The sequence below is a fragment of the Propithecus coquereli genome, unplaced genomic scaffold, assembly GCF_000956105.1.
Source record: "Propithecus coquereli isolate 6110/MARCELLA unplaced genomic scaffold, Pcoq_1.0 Scaffold414, whole genome shotgun sequence".
Lineage (NCBI taxonomy): Eukaryota > Metazoa > Chordata > Mammalia > Primates > Indriidae > Propithecus > Propithecus coquereli.
Genome location: NW_012149886.1, coordinates 1,067,277 through 1,092,074, shown reverse-complemented (window position 1 = coordinate 1,092,074; position 24,798 = coordinate 1,067,277). Strand labels below are relative to the sequence as shown.

At 38.1% G+C, this 24,798-nt stretch overlaps 1 protein-coding gene across 2 annotated transcripts in view; it reads right to left on the bottom strand.

The window, feature by feature from the left end:
• ARPP21 (cAMP-regulated phosphoprotein, 21kDa) overlaps positions 1-24,798 on the bottom strand; it is a 153,444-nt gene that overhangs the window by 50,875 nt on the left and 77,771 nt on the right. Inside the window, exons 14-19 of one of the 2 annotated variants that reach the window (XM_012653138.1) lie at positions 22,992-23,051; positions 18,723-18,952; positions 10,189-10,422; positions 2,523-2,704; positions 1,534-1,638; positions 279-539 (exon numbers count right to left, since the gene is read on the bottom strand). In XM_012653138.1, the coding sequence (XP_012508592.1) occupies positions 279-539; positions 1,534-1,638; positions 2,523-2,704; positions 10,189-10,422; positions 18,723-18,952; positions 22,992-23,051 (1,072 nt within the window). The remainder of the gene's footprint in view (positions 1-278; positions 540-1,533; positions 1,639-2,522; positions 2,705-10,188; positions 10,423-18,722; positions 18,953-22,991; positions 23,052-24,798) is intronic. The other variant, XM_012653139.1, reaches the window with a different exon arrangement.

The window sequence follows — 24,798 nt, the reverse complement described above, 5'->3', positions numbered from 1 at the left end:
GCTTTCTCATAGCTTCCGCGCCAGCAGCCTGGAAAATGGGCTATCCCCCTGTTGTACCAGCAGAAATCGGGTCAGTTTCATTCAACTTAACTTTCCGAGCCCCAAGACTTTGCACAACTGACGAACAGAAGAACAGATAAGGTCTTGTGGGAGGAATATTAATACGGACCAGAAGGGCAGGATAAGTTGAATCTGAGGATATTCTACATGGAAAGATTACAGTCAAAATGCACCAGAAATCAGCTGTGGGTCACAGGAGTGAGAACAATCGCACTTACCTGTGCAGGTGGAGGCTGTTGCACAAATCCCTGTGGCGAGGGAGGAGGCTGGAGGACTTGCTGGGAGATGGGAGGGCCAGAGCCGGAGAACCCCGCAGCAGGAAGCTGCTGGCCCGCAGAGGCGATGACATAACTTGGCTGCTGGGTTGGCTGTGGCATGAGGGAGGATGGGTAGACAGGACCCGACGGGGGCTCAGGAGTCTCTCCCGAGGACTGCCGGCTCAGGTTCATCTGGCCAAACTGTGTTGCCACGTCGTCTCTCTGCAAGCCACAGAAATAAATGAAGAAATAAGCAAGATCAGCTTGGTAATGAGAGAGGCATGTTGACGCAGACGCAGAGCACATGCTTGTAGTTGTGGGAGACAGAGGAAGTATAATTGGGAAAAAATAAAATAAAGGAATTTTCCAGACAAAACATAACAAGAGAACCTAACACAAAAAATCAGGTTTTCATTATTCTGAGGGTCAAAGATGGCAAACAATTTGACCCAAATCTTCTTTCGACGGAAGCAAATTATTATTTTTTCACTGAGAGCTTAGTCTTCTCAGGATGGTGTTGCAGACAAAGAAGGCTTGGTGTTCTGTCCTGAAAGGGCAGCTGCCTTCCCAGCAGCAACCACAGGATCCGCCTTCTGGAGAGAGGTGGAGCCGCCCACACTCATCACCCACCCAGTGCTGCTGCTGCAAAGATGGAGCCAGGACTGGTATCGCCAGCAGGCTGGGTGGGATTATATTCCTATATTAGGTAGCATTTGTTCACTGGCCTGGTCTGAAATTTAAAAACAATGCTCATTCTTTAAGCTGTTGCCCCCAAAGACCTAGTGATCTGAGGGGAAAATGAAAGGAAATTGGGGGACTGGAGTCCCAGGGGGAAACCTACATGGGGAGCATAGGGTGATAACAGTTACCATCCCAATATTGACTTTGAGTTTTTCCCAAACCCTCACACCAAGTTCCTGTGTCTCTCTGTTCCTGACTCCTAACTCGGAAAAGCGTTCAATTCCTGCTTAGCTGGTAAACGCTTCAAAGAGTACCAGGCCACGGAAGTACTCAACATCGCACAAACGGATGATGGAAAGGAAACCATTGTTTTGCAGAGATGGGCTGCAATGTTCAGAAATGAGACATTCACACATACCCCTTCACAGTCAGCCCAGGGCGCCCACCCCGGGTCAGCCAGTGCTGCACAGAAAAGCAGTAAAATCAGTGAACATGCTCTCCCAGGGGAAAAAGTCATACGCATATAGTACAGTACCATAGAGAAGTGCTGGGTTGGAGACACAGGCAGGAGATGCTGGGGAGGAAAAGAGACTGCCGGGTATTGCACTGACTGGGAGGAAGCCTGTAGCCCCTGGACAGACTGGAGGAAAGAGAAAGATGATGAGAAAACAGAAAAGCACTGGAGTTGAAATCCCACAAGAACACACCACCATCCACTGCAGGCCCTCTGGGCTCAGTGCACTCCAGAGAGGGGAACCAGCCACCAGGGAAACGTCAAGGCCTTGCAGACCACAGCCAGACAGCACTGAGGGGGTTCATTTGCACATGAGCAAGCTTTAAGAAGTTACTGAAGTATGTTTGATATTGTTTTTGGTTAGATCATCTGCATCTAAAAATAATGCTCAAGGACAAATAATTTAAAAAAAAATAAAGAGATTCACTCTGATAGACTCCCTGGAACACTTCAGGTTTCTATAGACATGTCTATGTATCTTCCTAGGAAAGGAGGGCAGCTCTGCCTCTCTCTAAGGGGAGAATGTATGAACAGCCAGTCTTCCTTGGAATTGACTGATTTATGATCTTCCCATTGATGAAGAGCTCAATACTGACTCTTTGCTGACAAGAACATTTGACCTGTGATGGGAAGGGCTGAGAAAGATGATGCAAAGGCCTGAATGGGATTATGAGTTTGGTCTCCAAGACAGAGGCTCCCTGATACATAAAACCGACATTGAGACCTAAGAAAAAAGCTCATGTATTTTCCCTAGTACCATGTCCTCACCCTGCAAGTCACTGGATGGGGCACTCATCTCTATCTAAACTTAAGGATCCAGTTGAAATCCTGTCAATCTGCAACCAGGAACTCCAGACTGCCAGGTTTTATTTATGAGGTTTTATTTATCAGTGGATGAGGGTGGCATTTCTGGAAGATATACCTGTCTCCCTGACGCACTGCAGCTCTGAGGACTATGCAGCCTTCATCTCAGAGTACTTCCCCTCCCTGCCCTCCAGCCAGCTCCTTACCTGAGTGACCAGTGGGCCTGCCATTTGTGGCTGTGGAGGCTGGACTTGCTGCTGAGGCTGAGGGGAGGGCTGCTGCTGCGGCGGCTGCTGGGACTGCCCCACCATCGCGCTCCGCAGGGGCTGCTGACTGCTGGGTGGGTTGTATATTGCAGGAGTTCCGTCGGGATTCACAAAGGGCTGGCCTGCAGTGGAATCATAGTTTGGTCCAGGTGAGCTTCTCAAACTCCCCTTTGGCAGAAAAAAACCACTCTGATAGATACTCAAAAAGTAACCTCAAGTAAAGGCATAGGAAAGTGGGAATCCAAGACACCAGAACCCTCACCAATGTGAAGACTTTCCAGTTTGCGACCCATCTGCTTAAGCTAGACGACAGCATAAGCCCATAGCGATAGAAGAAGCAGCAAATAAATCCACCACCTTCAGGGAGCTTCGCCAAAGCTAAATGTATCTGTGGACAGTGGCACCCAGTGGAGAGGCCTGTGGAGAAGCAATCTTCTCGAAGCCATATGTTTTGCTGCCCTGCACCTCACAGCCATCAGCAAGATAACATACACTGAGAGATAAGAGCTGCTTTCCATTTACACAACTCCGCTACATTCAGTCGCAAGTTATTTACCAATGCATTTATTTTGCTTCTGCTAAGCCTTGCCACCAATTCAGAATCACCACCAGTTCCACAAATATATATATATATATATATATATATATATACAACAGAACATAACACATGCATTCACTCATTTCTCTGAAGAGACACAACCAAGGATACCTGGGGTGTTAGATTTTTAAGGTGATGCATAATACACTCCTCATCTTGTGATATAGAAGCTAATATATATTATTTTTCTTTATGAAATAATGGTATGGTTCATTAGCATTATTACTGCTATTAATAATAGTGTTGCTTTATATTTGAGGAGTATTTTACAGTTTGCACGATGGTATCATTTGGAACTCATCATGATTCTGTGAAGGAAGGTGTCATCACTCTGTTTTTCAGAAAAGGAACTGAAGGCCCACCAGAGAGGTTACAGGAATAAGGAGCTGAAAGGAGGTGAGCAAAGGGCAGTAGATGAGAGGGAAGGGGTCAGGGGTAAAGGAGAAAACAAACTGATTCCCAATGTGGCAGGCACAGTAAGAGGCACCTTACAGATATGACTGTAGCTCTTCCAACAACCCATAGACACACAATCTTATTTCCACTTTAGAGAAAAGAAAATTAGGGCTCAGAGCGACCAAGGAGCTCATTCACAGGTACAGAAAACAGTAAGTGAGAGAACCAGAAAATGACCTTGGTCAGTAAGACTTCAAAGTCTATTCACTTTCCATTACATGAAATAACGTAGGTGAATTATCCAAGTTTACATAATGGGTACATGGTATAACTAGGTAAACATGAAAAATAAATCCATCCATAACTGAAAATTATTAATCAATGCTTGAAAAGTTAGATGAGGTGGAGACATGATTCAAGGTGAAATGGATTGGCAAACTGTCTGGGGAGCTATTGGTGAGTCCCTTCTTCCCTTTTCCGTAACCCCTGCAATCCTACTGGAAAAGGAGCAGTAGCAATCTTCTTCTACAAACTGAAGTCACAGAAATATTCTATAAAAATCTGAGCAAATGCCTAGAAGAAACAGAGCTCCCAGAATGGGGTCGGTATTTCCGAGGAAAGTCTTCCTCATCTTGGCATGAGGGAGATGGCAGAGGCAGCATACTGAGTTCTTTCCAAGCACATACTCTAAAGCCTCTCAGTCCGTACATTGCTCTGATACACAGGGCTTTCATGAGCATTCTTATCCAGGGTGAGAAGCATGTGATGGCAGAGGAAATCAGCCTTGTTCTTTAATAATAATAAAAAATATAGATATACACACACATGCATACATATATATGTATATGTCTCAACTGTGTATCATCAGTCATATGAGAAAAATTAGCAACAAAAGGGAGTAAGACAGAGGTAAAATCTAAAAACTGACCCAAAGGAAATAAAATATTCTACTAAAAAAAGTATTTATGATAGTCATACAATAAGAACAGACTGTCATAAAATGGAAACTAAGCTAATTAACTAAGAGAATATGCTAAGTGAAAGAAATTAATCACAAAAAGGCATCTACTGTATAATCCCATCGATTACATACAAGATCAGGCAAAACTAATCCATGGTAATAGAAGTCCGATTAGCAGGACCTCTGAGAGGGTATGAGGGAACCGTCGAGAAGACTAGACATGTTCTATGTCTCATTCAGGGTGATGTTTCCACAGGTGTTCACATATGTAAAAATTTACCAAGGCTTACAATTCAGATGTGTGTAGGTCACATGCTTCACTTATGTATTTCATGTTACTACCTCAATAAATAAATTAAGAAAGTAAAGGGGAACATGTCTGGCGGGGAGGAAATGCTGAGGTTGCAGTGGAGCTGGACAGCATCAGCCTTGATTTTGGCTCACCAGGGAACTGTAAGGGCAGCTTAGTATTTCCCGTTATTACCACAGATTTTGAGCACAAATGTATTTGTTTGTTTGTAACAAGAAACTTTAAATGCTGCATATTCATAAACATACCTTCAAGAACTAAGAAAGTTCTGATAAGAATTTCCATAACCAACAATAATGTACTGTGATGAGAAAACAAATGCACCAGAATTATATTTTAAGAACAATGACTAAATCAAGTATTTTCTCTCTCTTTTTTTTATATTATTCATATTCCAGGTACTTGTTTTCCTATCACTATCATTCAATTTTGGCTACATTTTATTTTTTTAAGTTTATTTTCTTTTTAAAAAAATAACTTTCTTCTAGATTCAAAACTTGTAACCCATTTTGCCTCCTTAGCCAGCAATTTGGGAAAGAATTAAAAAAAAAACAACTTCAATTTTCAAAAATTTATCAGCCCATTTAGTGTTCTAATCTTTATTTTTCTGTTTTTTGTTTGTTTTTCATTTTAGAAAGATAAGAAGAAAATTTTAGGTACTTAACTTTAAAAAAATCTCCAGAGACGAGTCTACAATTTAATCTGAAATTATATCAAAATCAGTCTCACCGTGTTTATACAGACACACAAACACACACACAGGATGGAAAGCAAAAAGAAAGGATTGTTACTATATTACTATATGACTTTTGATTTACCCCAGTGAGAACTAAGGAATTGTAAAAAACCAACAATAATTAGGGTTTAAAAACATAACTCCAAAATATTCATATGTCCTTTCAGATAAACTCTAGATCCTTTGTTTAAAATGTGATTAATAGTACTGTGGACTAGAAGAAAAGAATGTTTCTAAATAATTGCATAGAAAAGTACTAATGATTCACTTAAGTAGAAAGAGATGGCAGGTTCTTCCAGAAAGAGAAGAGAGTATAAACGATTGATTTTGTGCTCACCAAGGAGAGGTGGAAAGAACCGAAAAACATAAAAGAAGATGGATGTCGGGGAAGAGAAGAAAAGCAATATCCTAAGAGACCCAGGATAGTTGACGATTGGTTTTCAAGTCAGGCAATGACAACCTCTCTATATTCTATGATTTCTACCAATCCAGATGCAATTACTGCTGAATATAAGCAGTTAGTTTGAATGACAGCTGCTGAAGACCAAAGGGAAAGAGAGGACTGGCTGGCCCTGGACCCGTTCATCCTGGAGGAGGCTTTCATGTCAGAAACTGCACAAGCATGCCCAACAGGCCCTGACACGTGTGCTGGCACAGGCAAAGAGAGTGCAATGACAGAAATAAGCCAGAGCACCTTAAGTGCAGAGCAGGGGCAGATGAGAAGAACAAATGCAGAATGTTCGTTCCTCTCAAATATATGACAATAGGTGAAAAACTGCTTCCACTCTCCATATTAACAATGCATAATGGGTAGTAGATGTTATTTTAATAACGGTGTAATTGTTGTGCATCTGCACAGTGCCTAAGACTTTTTTGTCTATTCCTGGGAAGCAAAAAAATAAATAAACAAATAAATAAAAAATAATTAAGTATGGCCCCTCCCCACAAGGGGCTTATAAATGTGCTGGTAATAGGGAAATGAACCCATGGGCAATTCACACAAGCAGCAAAGTAGGCATATGCTCTTGGTTTCTAACACCAAAGCATTTCTGCTATATCATTGACAGAAGGATAATTATTTAAAAAGAGAAAGAAAGCGTGAGAAAAAGATTTTCCTTTCCAGCTCCTTAGAAGGTGATATTCAAATTCTAAGGGAGCTACTGATTATGCATAGGCAAGGATTAAGTCAGATCTTGCAAAAATACACTTGTTAAGTAGCATATAGAAATTTCATGGCACATTTAAGAAAAACGTGGAAGCAGTTTGGATAAACATGTGCTAGAAGTCCTGATAAAAATAAAAATGGAAGCCCAGTAGCAGCATATGATGGAGAACAGCCTTAAGAGGATACTAGAGTGAGGTCCCTGCAGATGGCATGCCCTAACATAGCACAGATATTGAATTTGCACCAGATAAAGGCAAAGCAAAATGGCAAACAACATACATAGGCATTAATAAGACTTGAGGGATACCAACGCCTATTGGCATTTCTAGATTACACTGAGCTTAAAAACAAAACAAAACAAAAAAAAAAAAAACAACAAAAAAACAGCCCAACAAAGCAGAGCTTTCTGCTAAAAATTTCCCAAAAGATTCTGGGTTCAAGACAGCTGGAGGAAAATCTAATCCAAGAGTCCAGGCTTGTCTTGGAAGGATGAAGATGTCAGAAAGAGACAACTTTGAAAAACAGCCTCTGTGGAAACTCACTCATCAAGATGCCTAAAGAGCAAAGAAAGAACAGGCAAGAGGTCTTGAGTTAGAAATGCACCAGCTAAAAGCTGAGTCTGAGGCCAGACAAAATTAAAAGTTATGGTTGTCTTAAGGGAGCTGAAAGGGTATTTGTGAGAAGATTGGTTTCAATGTGCCAGACATTTATTACTAGTAATAGCCAAGTCAATTGTGCTGACAAAGGAAATTTCATTTTTGTTTTATTTAGTGAACACATGATTGGCAGACACCTTAGTATTTTTAAGTCATTGATTGTCTTATTCTTGCTTAAGACAGATATTTTATCCATCATAATTTAGACATAAACCACATTCCAAATATATGACATTAAGTGAAGAACTGCTCCATTATCCAGATCAACATATATAATGAGTAATAGACATTATTTCAATAATAAAGTAATTATTGAACACCTATACAGTGCCTAAGACTTTCTTATCCATTCTGGGGAAGCAAAAAATAAAATCAAATAATTAAGTATGGCTCCTCTCCGCAAGGAGCTTATAAGTGTATTAGTAACAAGGAAATGAACCCAAGGGCAATTAACACAGGAAGCAAAGTAGTCATGTGCTCTTGATTCCTAACACCAAAGTATTTCTGTTGTGTACTTGGCAGAAAGGTATTTAGGAAAGGGTGTGGTTTCTAGGTTCACAAGCGATGGCAGATAAAGAAGATGAGTTCTAGCTCAAAGGAGGCAAATTTTTAGTTTCAACAGTATAGGTTATATAAGAGATTTGCTAGATATATACATATGCATATACACACATACCATACACCACAGATATACATATATATTATACATAATACATGTATACATATACATGTGTATATTTTCAATTTACAAAAGTAAACATAATCTAGAAAAGAAGAAATACAATAATTCACCTTGCATCTCACCATTCAACTATAGTATATACTGTATTATATAATATATTTTCCTTCTGGTCTAGTGATATTTTCAGTCTAACATTTGCCAGATCAGACAAATGTGTATAAAGAAGCTGTTCAACAGTGTTATTATATCCTTTTCCTTAGTTGGGATCCTTTTACAAAAGAGATATTTTGATAACAGCTCTAAATGACTCAGTCCAATGAATAAGAATTGGGACTTGGCACCAAACAGCCTCTATTTCTTTTTTCTATAAACAAGATTATAGATGATAATATACACATACACATGCACAACCATGAGATCATTACAAATAATATTCCTGCATTATACCCCGAAAAATACTCTGTTGAGCTTTTTTGAAACACTCTGTAATTTTGCTTAAAACAAACCACTCAAAACAAATGTGTGTGCTCTTTTCTGCAAGCCCTTCATCTCAATTAAAAGTGGAAGAATTTAAACGAACAGAGTGAGATCCCACTTTGATCAGTACCCAGAATAATGAATACAAACCTGGTCTTCTTTTAATTTCCTTTATAGTGCTTTCGATAATCCAAATAAAATAAAAGCAATCTAAAAATCCTCCTTAGAAGTGTCTAATCTGAAGTTTTCAAATGGTTTTCAATAAAACGATTATGCCTTCTTTTCCCTCAAGCTTATGGTATTTTCAATATGCCTCAATCAAACACCATGCCTTGAGAATGAGCCATATGTTTTATGAAAATGTGGCAATTATTCAAGTAACTATTTTACTATAGTTCTCATGTTTCTCTCAATTTCCTAATTACTAGTAGCACTATCTATGTGAGAAGATTGAGACAGATCATTTTCATGAGATGCTCATCCAGTTTCGCATTTTCAAGCTTAGCTAATTGAAGAAATGCTCTGAAATGATCTAAACCAAACTTCAGGTCTATTTCAAGACAATTCCATTTTTTTCCAGTCCCTAATAAAGTCCTCTTAAGAAGCAGCTAGTCAGTGTCAAACTTTCTAAACTAAGGATTCTCAGCTATGGCACTACTGGCATACAGATAATCCTCTGTTCGTGGGATCTGTCCTCTATAGTGCAGGATGTTTAGTGGCATTTCTGATCTCTACCTATCAGATGCTAGTAGCAGTCCCCTCCTCCCCAGGTCATGCTAATTAAAATGTCTCCAGATATTGCCAAGTGGCCTTGGGGGTATGGGAAAAATTGCCGCTGGTTGAGAAGTTGCCCCCGTGAAGCAGATATGCCTCAGTCTATTTGACGATGTTAGAATCCCGATGCCCTAGGTGCTTTGGAATCAATGTGGAAGTTAACTGATCCACTAGAGAAATTGAAAATTAAAGAACCAATGGCCATTCATCATAAAAGAAACCATAATCATATAGTGAACAATTTTCTAAACCCTACCAAAACCAGTCTAGGCCTAGCATTTCTAAAATACCAAGAATTTGCTCTCTGTATCCTCATCACCACTGCTATTTCTTATTCCCTCATAGGAGCTGGGTGAGGTTCTAAGGAGAGAAAACAACTTCTATGGTTAAGAATCCATTATGTGTCTCAAATGGTACCTCAGTTTCCTGAAATATCCCCAGATGCAAAACCACTTTTGACATAATACAGGCTAATCTGGGATCTAGTCTGAAAAACACAAAATTTTAATTAGTATATCCCAGCTCATCACACTATTTACTCTGATTTTAGCTCCTAAATTGTCTCATGAGAGACATTTTGGTAGGGGAAGAGAAGGCAGAGAAAAAAGTGGATGCTTCTGGGAAGAATTTATATCTGTATCAATATCAAAATTGATAAGGAGATAGAAATATGGAGATACAGATAAAGCTATAGATACGTTCTTTCTAAACAAAGATTCTACACATCAGTTCATGTACACAGCACTCCTGTTCAGAAATTTTCAGAAAACTTGCTAGCAAATTCATAAGATCAAACACAAGAACAAACCTCTGATAACCTCGTGTCCCTGATAAAACAGGTAGTAACTAACCTGTATGTGGATTAAGAAGGATGCTTCCGGGCGGGATGCCTGTTGCAGCTTCAAGTGGAAGGAGGATGTAGCTGGTGCTGCCGGGAGTGACCTGGCCCCCCATTCCATTCTCAGGATAGGGCACACAGCTTGGAGAACCAGCTGCCATGCCCGAGACCAGGGGTGTGCTCTGGAGAGGTGGGTGGGTGCGGGACAGTGATCCTGAGGAGCCTGTGCTGCTAGAAGACTCAGAACCTGGCAGAGAGAAAGCACAGATCTGAGTCTGAATGCTCAATTTTCTATAACCCATCATTAAAGAATTTGAGGTGTGTGTTTCAGGATGAGATTAACTAATGCCCCTTCCATATTTTAGGCTCGTATTTCATTGAAATCTTTGCTACCTATTTTTTAGATGTATCAATTTTCTAGGAATTGACAAATTACGAATGAGCTGTCTTGTTTCAACAACTCAATAGGAAAAAAAAACCCAAATAATCCAATCGAAAATGGGCAAAGGATCTGAATAGGCATTTTTCAAAAGAAGACATACAAAATGATCAACGGTATATGAAAAAGTGCTCAACATCACTAGTTGCCAGAGAAACGCAAATCAAAACTACAATATTATCTCACCCCAGTTAAAATGGTTTTTATCAAAAGACAAGCAATAACAAATGCCAGTGAAGATGTGGAGAAAAGGGAACCCTCATATATTGTTGGTAGGAATGTAAATTAGTGCAACCACTATGGAAAACAGTATGGAGGTCCCTCAAAAAACTAAAAATAGAACTACCACACGACCCGGCAATCCCATTACCAGGTATATGTCCAAAAGAAAGGAAATCAGTATATCAAAAAGATATCTGCACTCCCATGTTTATTGCAGCACTATTCACAATAGCCAAGATTTTGAATCAGTCTAAGTGTCCATCAAAGAATGAATGGATAAAGCAGTTGTGGTACATATACACGATGTAATATTACATAGCCATAAAAGGAATGACATCCTGTCATGCAATAACATGGATGGAACAGGAGAACATTATGTTCAGTGAAATAAGCCAAGTGCAGAAGACAAATCTCTCATGTTTTCACTTATATGTGGAAGCTAACTATTAAAACAATTGATCTCATGGAGACAGAAAGTAGAATGATGGTTATGGAGGGCTGGGAAGAGTAGTGGGGTGGGGATGAGGAAGTGGGGGTGAAGTGGGGAATGGGTACAAAAATGCAGCTAGATAGTTAGATAGAATGAACATTTGATAGTACAACAAAGTGACTGTAGTCAACAATGTTATGGTATACTTTAAAATAACTAAAAGAGAGGAATTGGAATGTTCCTAACTTAAAGAAATGATAAGTGATTGAGGTTATGGATACCCCAATTACTTTGGTTTGATTAATACACATTGTATACCTGTATCAAACATCACATGTACCCTATAAATATATGCAGTTTTTATTACTATGTAACCATAGTAATTAAAAATGAATTTTTTTAAAAAAGAATGAGCTCACTTGTATTCTCTCTTTCAGCTTTTTCATGTACTACTAGGGTGATAAATTGCTAAATGGTACCCCAAAACTCTGAATTCAGAACCTGCAAACTCCGTTCCAAATTCCTGAATAATTAATACCACGGAAATACATGTCTAAACCTGAATGATAAGGATAAAATAACTGGGATGGAGGTTAAAGAAACTGCAGCCGAAGGAGGAATATTGTGATGTCCTGCTCACGTGCATGATTCTAAAGCACTAGTTCTTCAATGCCCATACAGCTGAATTTTGAAGGGGCATAGTCAGGAACAATCTTTTACTCCCCATATATGAGTAGACTATCTGGATGATTTCTATTTGGAGCATAGCATATATGAGTGAACAAGGTTTAAAATAAAATAAGGTCTCTTTTAAGGAGTTACATGGTTTAAGAGCGTACAGGATTGAAAGTCAGGGAGTCACGGATGAATTAGGACTCTCATTCTTTCTAACCTCTGCCCAGAGGCAACTTTCAACCATTCAGTATTAGTTTCCTTTTACGTAAAGTAGAAACAACATAGACTTTATATATTTAAAAAAATTTTTTAAAGGGATTCAAGGAATTAAATATTAGGTCTGGCATAAACTATGGGACAAATAGATGATGGGAATTACTAATATTATTAACATAATATATTTAAGTGCTTAAGACACCATACTGCATTTTACATATTTGAAGAACTCTTACTAATATGCCCAAGGGGTGGACCAAGGAGGGCTTGGCCTTCATAATGATGGAGCATCCTTCAGGTGACACAGAGTGTTAAAATCACAGGGACGTTTGTAGACTATGGGTTTCTCAAACATGCAGGCAACTGGAATCGTGTGCTGAAGCCCCTAAGGCGAAATCTAATCATCTTTCCTCTTTCTCCAATATGTACAAAAAGAGAAACACCTGCCATGTTCCATGCCCATTGGGCACTCACTGCCTTTCACTTCAGCAAAGGCCAAGCATCTCCAGAACCCTCAACCATGGTTGTTCTGGGTGCTAAGTATTAAGCAGAGCAGCTGAGAGAAAATACACCAAGCAAAAATTTTATTACTGCAAATTCAGACAAATAGATGTTGTAGATAATAATATCATAGGTTGCAAGAATGTAGTATGAGACATTTATTAAACCATTAGCCTACATTATTGATTTATGTCATTAAAAATGTATTCCTCCATGTAATGAAAAAGGTCAAAATATATAAGCAATAGTTAACATTCTTTCCAAGATTCTAAAATGTGCCTTTAAATTAAACTGGAGATCTTTTAAAATGAGTGAAATGAATGCAACATGCAATTACAGAGAAGAGGAGCAATTGCAGAGTGTGATAATTTTGGATAAATAGTAATATTTATTGAGCATTCAGTATGTGTAAGCACTTGAATACTTCAATGATAAACTTAAATACTTCAATAATAAACACTATTACTGCCTATAGAGATGGGGAAACTGAAGTATAAAGAAGTTAGGGAACTCAAGTCCCTCATTTACCTAGAAAATGCAAGAGCTGGAATTTGACCTATGCAGACTCATCAAGCTTTAACCAAGGCCCTACGATGCTTCCTGAATGTGTTGATATGCATATACCATGGCCTGTCACAAGTGTTCTCAGCTGGGTATCTTTTCTGCTTTTCCCATGACTTGATTATTAATATTAATAATAGTAATGGTTTAAGTCAATTGAGGATATTCTATCTAAATGGTTTAGAATGCTGATGGGGTTCTGAATAATGTATGGGGAGAAAAATAAAAGATGTAACAGGAATACTGAAAATGCTAATAATCGTTTTGAGACAGTATCACTAAAATTATCACTCTTGAGGTCATAGTCTCAATGTGGATTGTTGTTGCACATGCCATGTATGATTTGATGCTAAACTACACCTTTGACACTAGAGCAGAGTCAACAACAACAAAAACAACAATAGCAATAATACAACAACAAGACCTCCTGCACCCAGATGTTTAAGGTCATCTGAAAATGATTCTGCTCATCTCCAGGCTCAGGGGCTAGACAGTGAGAAAGCACTGGAGTCAGCAGAGCATGTTCCCAGCTCTGATTTGAGGTATAAACTAGTGCTGGCATGGGCGTGTGTTGATTGATACACACACTGAAGTTTCACAAGCAAATCCAAAGAGTGACTTAATTTTGGCTTTAGAAGGATGGCCATTAATAGCTGATTTACAATGTCCTTTCCCTCCATCAGCTGGGGGAAATGTAGCAGCATTGATAGGAACAACAAGGAAATAATGTAAATGATTTGATTTCACACATTAAAGGAAGGAAGAAAAACTAAATTTGGCTTAAACTCTGAGCACCTGCAAAGATAAAGAAGAAGTCAAACCTCCTGGGAGGGACGGCTCAGGGACCAGCATGCAGCCAGGGCTCAGGAACTGGCCCTGCTGGCTGCCTGATAACCAGCCTTGACCAGCTTGTAAGCATCAATCCCCTAGACCAGGGGGAGCAAAATTCTGCACACAGCCTGCAGTACTAAGGTACTTGATAAAAAATGAACACTAGCAATGGTGATAAAAGGCACAGGATTAGAACTGTTCAAAGATTTTTTTAAAAAAATATTGAAAATGATATTTGAGAACTTTAGGATTTTGGGTGCCCAAGAGTTAAAAGTATTTCTGGTTTCCTTTTATCAGGGGCTTAATGACAATCAGGGAAAATATGTAAACAGTATGTCTATGTGACAAGCACTCACAGCGACCTCATTTTGAAGATGAAAATTGGTCCTTAGACATGTTAAGTAAATGTCCCAAAGCTCACTGCATGTGTGGCATAGTCTGGGCTCAACCCAGACAGCTTCCCTCCACAGACCACGCTCTGAGCCTGCAGGTCGCGTATTTAACTCCATGTCATAAAAGTGAGAACCAGGTGGGGCCAGGGCCCTGACCAAGCCTGTGGCAAGTTCTAGGCGATACTAGACAGACACTGATGCCACTCACAGTGGTCTGCTGAGAAACGGATGCTGGACCCCTAAGGGGGAGGGGAGGGAGAAGACATCAGAATGGGTGGGTGAGAGACTCAGGTGAACGTGAAAGAGAGAGAGGATGAAAAGAAAAAGGGAAATATGGAAAAAGAAAGGAGAAGAGATCAAAAGGCAAAGCAAAATGGAAGAGCAGGAAGGTGACAGGGAAGAAGAGGAAGGGCATGAACAAATTTCCTTGGAGCAGAGGGAACACTCCCCAGGGAGGAAGGATCCTGGGTTTTGGTTCTAGTTCCGCCACATATAGGCTGTGTTTCCTTCAGGAAGTGACTACTCTTTTAGGCCTCAATATAATATACTCTTTTGTAAAATATAATCCACCAAATTAAATGGTGAGCAATGATGAGGAAGATGACCTTACTGTTCCCTGCAGCTTAACCAAACTTTAGACAGGTTACTTCCTGACTAGAAGCTCCTACCTCCCTTTCCCTAGAACATTTCTGCCCCATTAAGATGCCAGTTTTACAACCCAGGAATATCTTTCCTAAGGACCTGAAATCCATCTTTTCGAAATGTAATCACCAAGAAAAAGAGAACCTCTATCACCCAGTTTCTGTGGGAGGTAGAAGCCTAACTTCCGCAAGCACCAATTAGGAAGCTTGATGGCCTAATCACATTGACCAATTGACCAATCTCCTCTTTTACTCCTCCAAAACTTCTCCTCTAGCTCACTCCAATGCTTAAAACTCTCCTGCCTTTTGACTCAGTGCTGCTGAGTTCTATCTCCCCTATTACAATAGTCTTAATCTCTATTGAGATAGTTATGAATAAAGTCTTTAACCCATCTGGTGAAATTTTTCTTTTACAAGGACTCCAGACATAAAGATATTTTTCCCTGACTTAATAATTTGAGAAAATATTTCCAGAGTCAGGGGGTCAGAGTTCAATAGAATAACCTAAAGCTTCCAAAATTATCAGGGGAAAGAGAATATCCAGGATGTATTAGTGTACTAATGAAAATAAACATGAAGAAGAGGAAGTGGTGGAAATATGAAGTGTCTGTCTTGCATTGGGTCCGGAAATACTCTAGTATGTAGACAATGGCAAGAACACCCTTGCATCTAGAAAACAACATACTGGACCACCTGAATTAGTAAAACAAAAGGACACCTTATTTCTCCAGAGTAGTTGTTTTCCAAGTTTGGTTCCCAGACAAGCAGCATCAGCATCAACTGGGAACTTGGTAGAAATGCAAATTCTTAGGCCCCACCCCAGACCTACTGACTCAGAAGCTCTGAGCGTGGGCCCAGTAATCTGGGATTTAACAAGTCCTTCGGGTGATTCTGATGCAGCTACACTTGAGAACCCCTGCTTTGGATGCTTTGAAGATTGGCGGTGGGGGCAATAGTAAAACAGTGTAGCTAGGACAATGTGGGAAGAAATAGATGCAATACTTGTATTTTTCAACCACGTAGCTATCACCAAGAAACAGCCGAGGGTGCAGCACAAGTATTATTCGAGCTCTCTCCACAGGAAGATGTCATGGCATTGTCTCCCTCCATAGACATGTGCCGGGCATCTCCCAGGCAGCCCATGCCACAAGAGACTGTGCGTGTGCATTCACACTTCAGTCATGTGCTTTGTTCCAAAAGGTAGGGAAACATGTTTCCAACATGGAAAACATCTCATTATTCTCTATTTAAAGCTAGAACCCATGTAATTAGAGGAGGAGAGTAACTTAAATGCCACAACTCCAGACTTGGTTTCTAAAAGGTCAAAAAAAAAAAAAAAAGTTTGCAATTCCACTGTGAACAATGAGGTAAAAAATTGAAAACTTGTGCTATTCTGAAGATTCATGACAGCAAAACTGACAGTTTTGCTTCATAAATCCATCTAGGGAAATTGTAAGTTTGTTTTGACATCCTATCTTGATCCCCTTTAAGTTTTTATTCCCTTTCCATGTCTGCACCTTGACAAGCTTTCAAATGAAGACACTTAGATTAAAAGAAAAAAAATTTCTGAAGCACTTACAATCTCTAATCATTCTTCAAATAACATGGCATTTTAGCATTTTTGAGGTGTTTTAAATGTTTCCAGAGAGCTTTGCTTTGGAAGTGATTGGGGGTTGGTGCATGGAGAATGACTGTTAGTTTAAAAATCTTAAGAGCTCTTTTGGCGTGCTGGAATTTTTAAGTGCACCATTTAAAGTACTTGGTTTCTGCATTTTAAGGAGATTGGAAACTATTTAACCTTTCTTAGTTTACAAGAGCTCAAGTGCACCACAGTGGATTTTCTTTACTTCAGTTGCTTCAATAGTGGGATATGAGAGCAATTAATTAGAGTAAGAAATCAAGAACTCACCAATTAGTGAATAAAAATTATAGGAAGGCAGGAGGAGCCCACATGAATATTTCCAAGAAGCAGGGTGTGTGTATGTCTGTGTGTGTGTGTGTGTGTGTGTGTGTGTGTGTGTAGAGATATATATATCTATATATCTATATATAGATAGATAGATCTATGAAGTAGTGGCTGTGACTAAATGCTATTTAATTTTTTCCTATGTAGGAAAACATAATATAACTTCTTAGGAGGACTTTGTCAACAACCTAATTATGTTAAACCATCAACAGGTGGACCCAGATTTTGCCAATCCCTGTCCCCCCAACTTTGGCTGCAGCATGAATGCGAAAGTTGATTGGGAAAGTATCCACGGTCCAAGGATGCCCATGTCTACACTGTAATGGGTTCTCCACTCATCATCCCATCCCTGCCCTGACTTTCCCCTCACCTATTACCTCAGGACCATGAGTGCTCCACCAGCACATCCTGACACCCAGGGCATGTCACTGAATCACAGTTCTCAACTCCCCACCCTAGTGAGAGTAGGGAGTCTGACTTTCTGAGGCAAACCCAAACAAAGCAAAAACAATTACATACCAAAACCACAAATTTCAGTCCCTGAAGTGCGACTGAATGGTCATTTCTCACCTTCCTGGGATTTTTTTATGAGGCATTTTAATTATGAACATTTGAAAATAATTCAAAAACAATGATGAAGGATTCTTGGGACCAGAAAAGCTAGAAGTGGCAGATCATGAGGGTAGTCTACAGACTCAAATGAGCACTATGATGTCATGCTTCCATCAGTTTAAGGCTACTGCAAGTTAATGGTTCTCCTGGATCTCTCTTTATCACTCACCTTCAAAAGACTGTTCATGCAAACTTGAGCTACCTGCCTCAAAATATCACTGTTCACTTGGAAAGAACAACAACAACAACAAAAAAAAACAGAAAAAAGGATACATGCACTTGGTAGCTTGGGAACTCTAAACCTTTCTAAGACTCACTTCCCTTATCTGCAAAGCAGGGATGAAAACATTAAATGACAATAATAAAAATAAATAAGAACTAGTCTTTATTGAAGGCTTATAACTTGCCAGGCATTATTCGAGTTGCTTTGTGTATATTGACTCTTTTAGTCTTCACAATAACACTGTAATATAAATACTGTTATTATTTCCATTTCTTAGATGAGGAAACAGAGGCACATGTAGGTTAACTCACATGTCCAGGATCATACTAACAGTTCTTGCCAATGCAAGAACTGAAGCTTTACACGTTGGTTGTAAAGAATAAATCATAGAATTAAATTAAAAAGCAATAGCTTGTCATAATGACAGTGTTATCAAAAAAAAGCAATAGCTAATTTTTGTTAAATAGGTGCTATAATGCAGATGCCATGATAATCATATATATATATGATTTAACTTAAATTACCTTTATGAAGTGAACTTAAATAAACTTAATTAAGTAAACTTTAAGTCTACTAAGGAGAGTTGGAGTAACATTCTATGATAACCTAGGTTTTATAGATAAGGAAATTGAAAATCAGAGAGGTTAATAACATGACCTAGGCACATGGCTAACAAGAGGTAGTAACCTATTTAAATTGCACCTTCTGACTCCCCTGCTATCCTTGTATTTAATATCATTGTTATTAGTTAACTCAAAGTCAAAGGGAATGGTAACCATGTGTCTTAGGTACAAGCTAAAAAATACCACAGGACATAAACCCACTCAGTACTAACTACCTGCTTTGGACAGCTTCCCGGTACTTCTGGTACTGGATGTGCTGTCACCTCTAGTCAGCACCGTGATGCCCCCAAAACTTGCCGTCTTGGTCATGGCGGGCTTCAGATTGCGGTTGGAACTGTCAGAGTCTGTGCTGCTCCAGGCCCTTTGGTGATCAGACCACTTGAGTTCATTCTCTGAGCTGCTCTGTCGACTTCCAGATGTTCTCCCTGAGCCATCTCTGTTGCCCCTGGAGCATGTCCACCAGAAAGATGCACAGGGAGGGGATTACATTGCATGAATGGCTTGGATGGGCACAAAGTGGGACTTTTCTCGGAAGAGTCATCTATACAAGACCCTTCTTGACAACCCCTTTATTAAACCGGTTGCCTCCCAAACACTGCTGTGAACACCTTAATGATATATAGACAGATAACACATCACACATAACAGGTATGTTACAAACAGAAAAACCAAACCTAGAAATGTCACATGATCCCTCTGCCCGTGAAGGAGAAACAACTAGAAAAACATGGTATAAAATATAATTGTTAACTTCTCTTACAGAGAGGATGGGGGATAAGTTCTTCTGACCTGAATCAACAATGAATTAATATTTAGAAGTCATTATGATCTTAAATTATCCTGAAAGTAACTCTCACCACAGAAGAGTTTTTTCTTTTTCTTTAGTATTATACAATTAATTGGCTATGAAAAAATGTACACAGGTCCAGAGAAGCTATTTATTAACTCATTTTCCAACTATATATATATATATATATATATATATATATATATATACACATTCAGATACATATATATATATATCTGAATTCACCAGGGCTTTGACAGCACAAAAATCACAGAAATTATTCTGTAAACCTATGGTAAAATTTTTGCTCAGTGAGTTTAACCTTCAAGGTCAGAGGAAAGAACTGTTTAATTCTTTTCACATAGAAATGCTTATGAAAATAACAATAATAGTGTAAACACTATACATTGACATGAAACTTTCCAAGGGGATAAATGGAAATTATTTTAAAAAGCTCCTTAGGTGAAAGAACACAATTGTTCAAGCTTCGAATAGAAAGAGAGTGAATGTATTTGAAGAGATCCAATAGCCAGAAGTAAATTTTGAAAACTCTAGAATATCTCTAAGGAGTATGCAAAATTGCATGTGCTTTACAAAAAATTTGATGAAATTTGCATTTTCATTGGTTTCCAATCTGCTTAAAGAGTAACTTTGTTAATATTTTTCCAAAGCTTTTTCTGCAGATGGAAATAATGCATTAGTAAAATATTTTAAGATTCTAATGGATTATAAATAAGTGAATGAAACATCAGTCATGCATAATAAATATAACCCTTAATTTCATATTAGCCATGTGATATACTCGAATCTTCATTCAAATCTCACAGATGTGATTGGTAGTTTTGTTAAAAAATAATCTTTTAAAGACAATAATGTGCTGTTGGATGCTAGAAGTGCACATACCTGATTGAAATACTCACCAACCAAATTGTACAGAAGGTATACAGAAAATTTTAAGTTTTGCTCCAACTTTACTTACTAAACTTTTCCTTTTATTTCAGGAAAACAATAAGAAGGTAAATGGATCCAAGAGGTAATAAAAATGAAATAGCTAATCAGTGACAGAAACTTTGTAAAGCAAAGGGAGGAAGCGGAACAGAAAACTCACAAAACCAAAAGCACTTTCGAGGGGAGCATTGGATGAAAATATTCAGTGCCCTGCCAGCCTCCATCAATGTTTCCTTACAAACATTCTCTCTGTTCTCAGGGATGGCTGGTTTTAGAGACAAGGACCACCGGATAAAGACCAGGCTACAGGTATGAACTAACAGACCTTCACCAATGGCCAGGTGACTTTAGCTTTTAAACTCCTTCAAAATTTGAGAAAGCCATGAGAGGTAAAGTGGAGATAAAATAGTCTTTTCAAAGGCTTTGTGTTCCATTCCTTATTGTTTTCTCTTTTATTTTCCAAATTCAGCTTTATTCTTTTCCCATATAATTCTGACAATGTTGACTCATCTTTGACAAAGTCTGGCTAATTTAATTTGCAGCTAATTTGAAATATTTATTATAGAAAGATACTGGTTGAAGATTTGGGGGCAGTCCTTAGGCTCAGCATGCAAGATACATCAGAAGGAAGCTCTCCATATGAGAGTGGTCCCTTGTTACCATTACTAATTCTGATTCAATTATCCCTTTCCATGTGACCTCTGCACCTCATGGAGGGAATCCAGACTTCCTTTAAATGCCATTGTGACTCAGCCTTTCTTGATAAAGAAGATGGCCACCACTATTTCTGAGTGCAATCTAGTGTGTTGTAGTGTGCACCCTTCATCCAGCAGAACTGTTTCTAGCGCTGTGAGGAGTTCCTTTAGACTGTGTCACATCCCCTGGTCAATAAGGCAAACTAAGATTCCCATAACTTCTCTTCCTCTACTGAACAGCTCAAATCATCATCCTAAACTGAAATCTGTGCATTAAAAAAATGGAATTTAAGTTGTTGCTTTAGGGAGTTAGCATTAATGAGATTCAAAATAATGTATCTAATTCTAATTTATGATTTCTAGATATTTACACATTAAAACATATTTTATGCTCTCTATTTTATACTTCTCTCTTCTATAATCTTAATAGTGGTAAGGTGAGATTCAGTATTGAATTTCGTGTCTATCTGGGTGTGAGATCAGACATTATAGAAAAACACATCCACAGGTGTCTTCCCATCCTTCCTAAGCCCAGTCCTGGTCCCCTCCTACTGGAATCCAGGAAGACGATGATAATGAAATGTCTTGCCACTGGAGCTGGTTCTCTTGTAGGCAACTAGAATTTGATCCCAGGGTAGTCATAAAGCATATGCTCTATGCTTTGTTTCTTTGTTGATTAAAATAACTGATAACATTTATTTTCATTTAAGTCTGAATGCATTTTTTTTTTTTTTTTGCCCTGGTTAGGGGTGATGTACACTTTGAATTGCTCTTACAATTGTGTGGGTGGCTTTGTGCTAAGTTATCTTCCTGAGTTTCTGCACTTGGTGATTTTGGTGGGTGATGGAATCTGTATTTGGAATGGCCCAACTGTGTACATGGTATCTCTGACTTGGGGGAAGACTTGGGGGTATGTAAAACTAACTGGCCTCTCAGGGGCAAGAACTCATGTTTTCCCTGTACTGTTCTAAACAAACTAGATCATAGTGTGTGAATGCAGGAGTGATGGTAAATGTTATTTCTTCTCCGGGGTTACAAAAGAGAAATGCAAGGTGATTTTCTTAAATCTTCAAGTGTGAAAGAAAATACATTGTCTAATGATACACAAGGTAGATTGTGTTGTTTAACCTAGAAAAGCAAAGGAAGCAGAAAAAGAAGCTTCTTGTTCTTGTTTCTGCCAAAGCGTAAGGAAACAAATTACTCTAACTTTATTGATAATAAGCTCTAAATTTCAGATTTACTGCAAAAATATACTTTCTAAGCACACAATCTATCTACTTTTCTTAGTATTTTCTTTCCCCTAAGTGTGCTTTTTTGTTGTTGCCTTTCCTACAACAGAAGTGAGTCCAAGTATTTATAAACACATGAGCACATTAAATATACACATTGGATACTTAGTGTATTTATAGCATGGTGTACCCTTTGCTCTATAACGGATGCCAGATATACATTAAGTAGGGTAGGGAGAAAATGTGTGGTCTCTGCTTTTATGGAGCTTCAAGCCTAGGGTAGAACTTAAAAAATACTATCATCCTCCCCACCTTATCCCACACAGACCTTAATTTAAGTAATTCATTATAATTAGAAGGAACCTCATATCTTTCTTTAGAACCTAAAATCTGTGACTGAAAAAATACTGTTTGAAATATTATGATTAAAAAAGTGAAAATTAGCTACCCAAATAAGGTGATCATTGATTTATTTTCCAGTGTTGGGAATATATATACAATTGCAACCTGTCAGAAAATTTAACTCAGTGTAGTTCACCAAAGTTGATTTGGGAATGTTAAAGCAGTGTGCTGCCAAAGTTAGCCCTTGAAAAACAGAAAATCAGAGGAAGAACCCTAAAGAATTGTAGACAAAGTGATAGCTTTCTAGTCCCATTTCTTACACTACCCAGTATGACTTCAAAGTTATCTATATAACAAGCTTTACAAAGAGATAATTGAACATATTTTTATGAACAGAAATACTTTACACCAATACACTTATATTTAACATTGATTCTGCCACATAATCTGAAAACACAGGTTAAGAAAGTAAACCATACCAACCGAAAGAGCTGTCTTTTCTTATAGGTCTCATTGCATATGTTACTGTCTTCCAAGAGCCTACTGGAAATGAAAAACATGATTTTTATGATATAAAACCTCAGGATACTAAATGTCCTATGTTAAATGGATGTGTATGCTGCCATAGCACACCTTTCTTGTAAACCATTCCCATACACTATGTTTTATTTGTGTGATGTTGAATTTTGTCATAATAAATATACGGCAGCATGATAGGACTAGGATCCCTACCATAGGATTAAGGCACTGATGATAGGTAAGGGGGATGGAAGGGAAGAGAAAATAGAGGGAATGGAAGAGGAGAGGAGAATAAAAGAAACTGGTGCAGATATAAAAGAGATTTAATTAAATATATTAGTTGTGGTTTTTTTTTCTTATGGTAATAAAAAAGTTATTCTTCATTTCTTGGCATAGTGAAATATTGAGGTAGGCACCCCAAAATACATTTATTTTTGTAAGGGAGCCATTCAGTAAGAGTATTGCTTTTGGGGATGATCAAGATTTGTTCATGTATGCAATGCAAATATGTTACCAATTATTGCAATGTTGAATATAATCCAATTTGAATATAAGGGACACTTGAGTGTACATGAATAAGATTAGGGAGTAAGGTAGGAAAAATAATTGGCTAGAAGACTAAGGAATAAGGTTTCACACTAAAATGAATTGTAAATGCTCACTTAATCTTTGTGGTAAAGATAATGGAATTATGGAATGCTTCAAAATCACCTCCAAGATGTTAATGCTCATGGATTCTTAGTTTTACTGTAAATAGAAAATATTTTTCTAAATATATATTGACTTTGAAGTTGTTTGAATCCTTTATATGGGCTTGTTTCCAAGTTTGTCTCTTCTTCTAAAAGGGGTTATTCTATAAAAGGTTTAGTTACTTGAAGATTTCCAACTGCAAATATGAATGACCATATTTCTTTAATCAATCATCTTTAATGCCCAGATTAAATTTCTCTGAGTACTGGCTTTTTATCATCCGTCTCCATTTTAATCACTGTTATAGGGACACCCATTAAGCCAACACCTGAAATAAAATTAACCACCACTTTATTTATAGATATCATATTTCCAAACCAAGTTTCCCATTTTGATGTATTTTAATGTGATTTGTACAAGTTAATGTGAGTTCTTTAATTTGCCCTGAATATCTGCAATTAAATCAATGGAGCATTTCAATATATATGTCAGTTTAGAATGCTTTTAAAAAGGTATATGTAAGATTTGAAAAAATTCTGCTTTTATCCTCAAGACTTTCTTTAAATTTTATAACTCATTCATTTTACAACTACCTCCCCCCACTAATTCCTATGCCAGGTATATTGCTGAATATAGACCAGTTTAGATAAGATTTTCAGGTCAGGCTTTTGTGAAGACTAATAGATTAATTACTTAGAATGAAAGCCTTAAGATAATATTATTCCGATTATTATTTGTATAGCTACATATAATTATGGTGCACAAGAAGTGGCTAATTATACCAAATACGTAAGTACTTTTGGCAGCCTATTCAATAAGCCAATGAAACTGCAAGTTCCTGTGTGGTCTCAATTTTTATTCCTTTTAACGCCTGGTGAAGGTAATAAAAATTATAACTTTAGAAGGATCAGAAATTGAGACTTTAAATAAGGAAAATGTTTAAAACTCTGCTTAGAAGTAACTAAAAGAACTTTTTCCCAAAATTAAGTAATTTTTAGATGTTCTAAATAACACATGTGTGAATATCTATGTGTACGCATAGATATATGTATATACTTATACATATATTCAAGCACACATT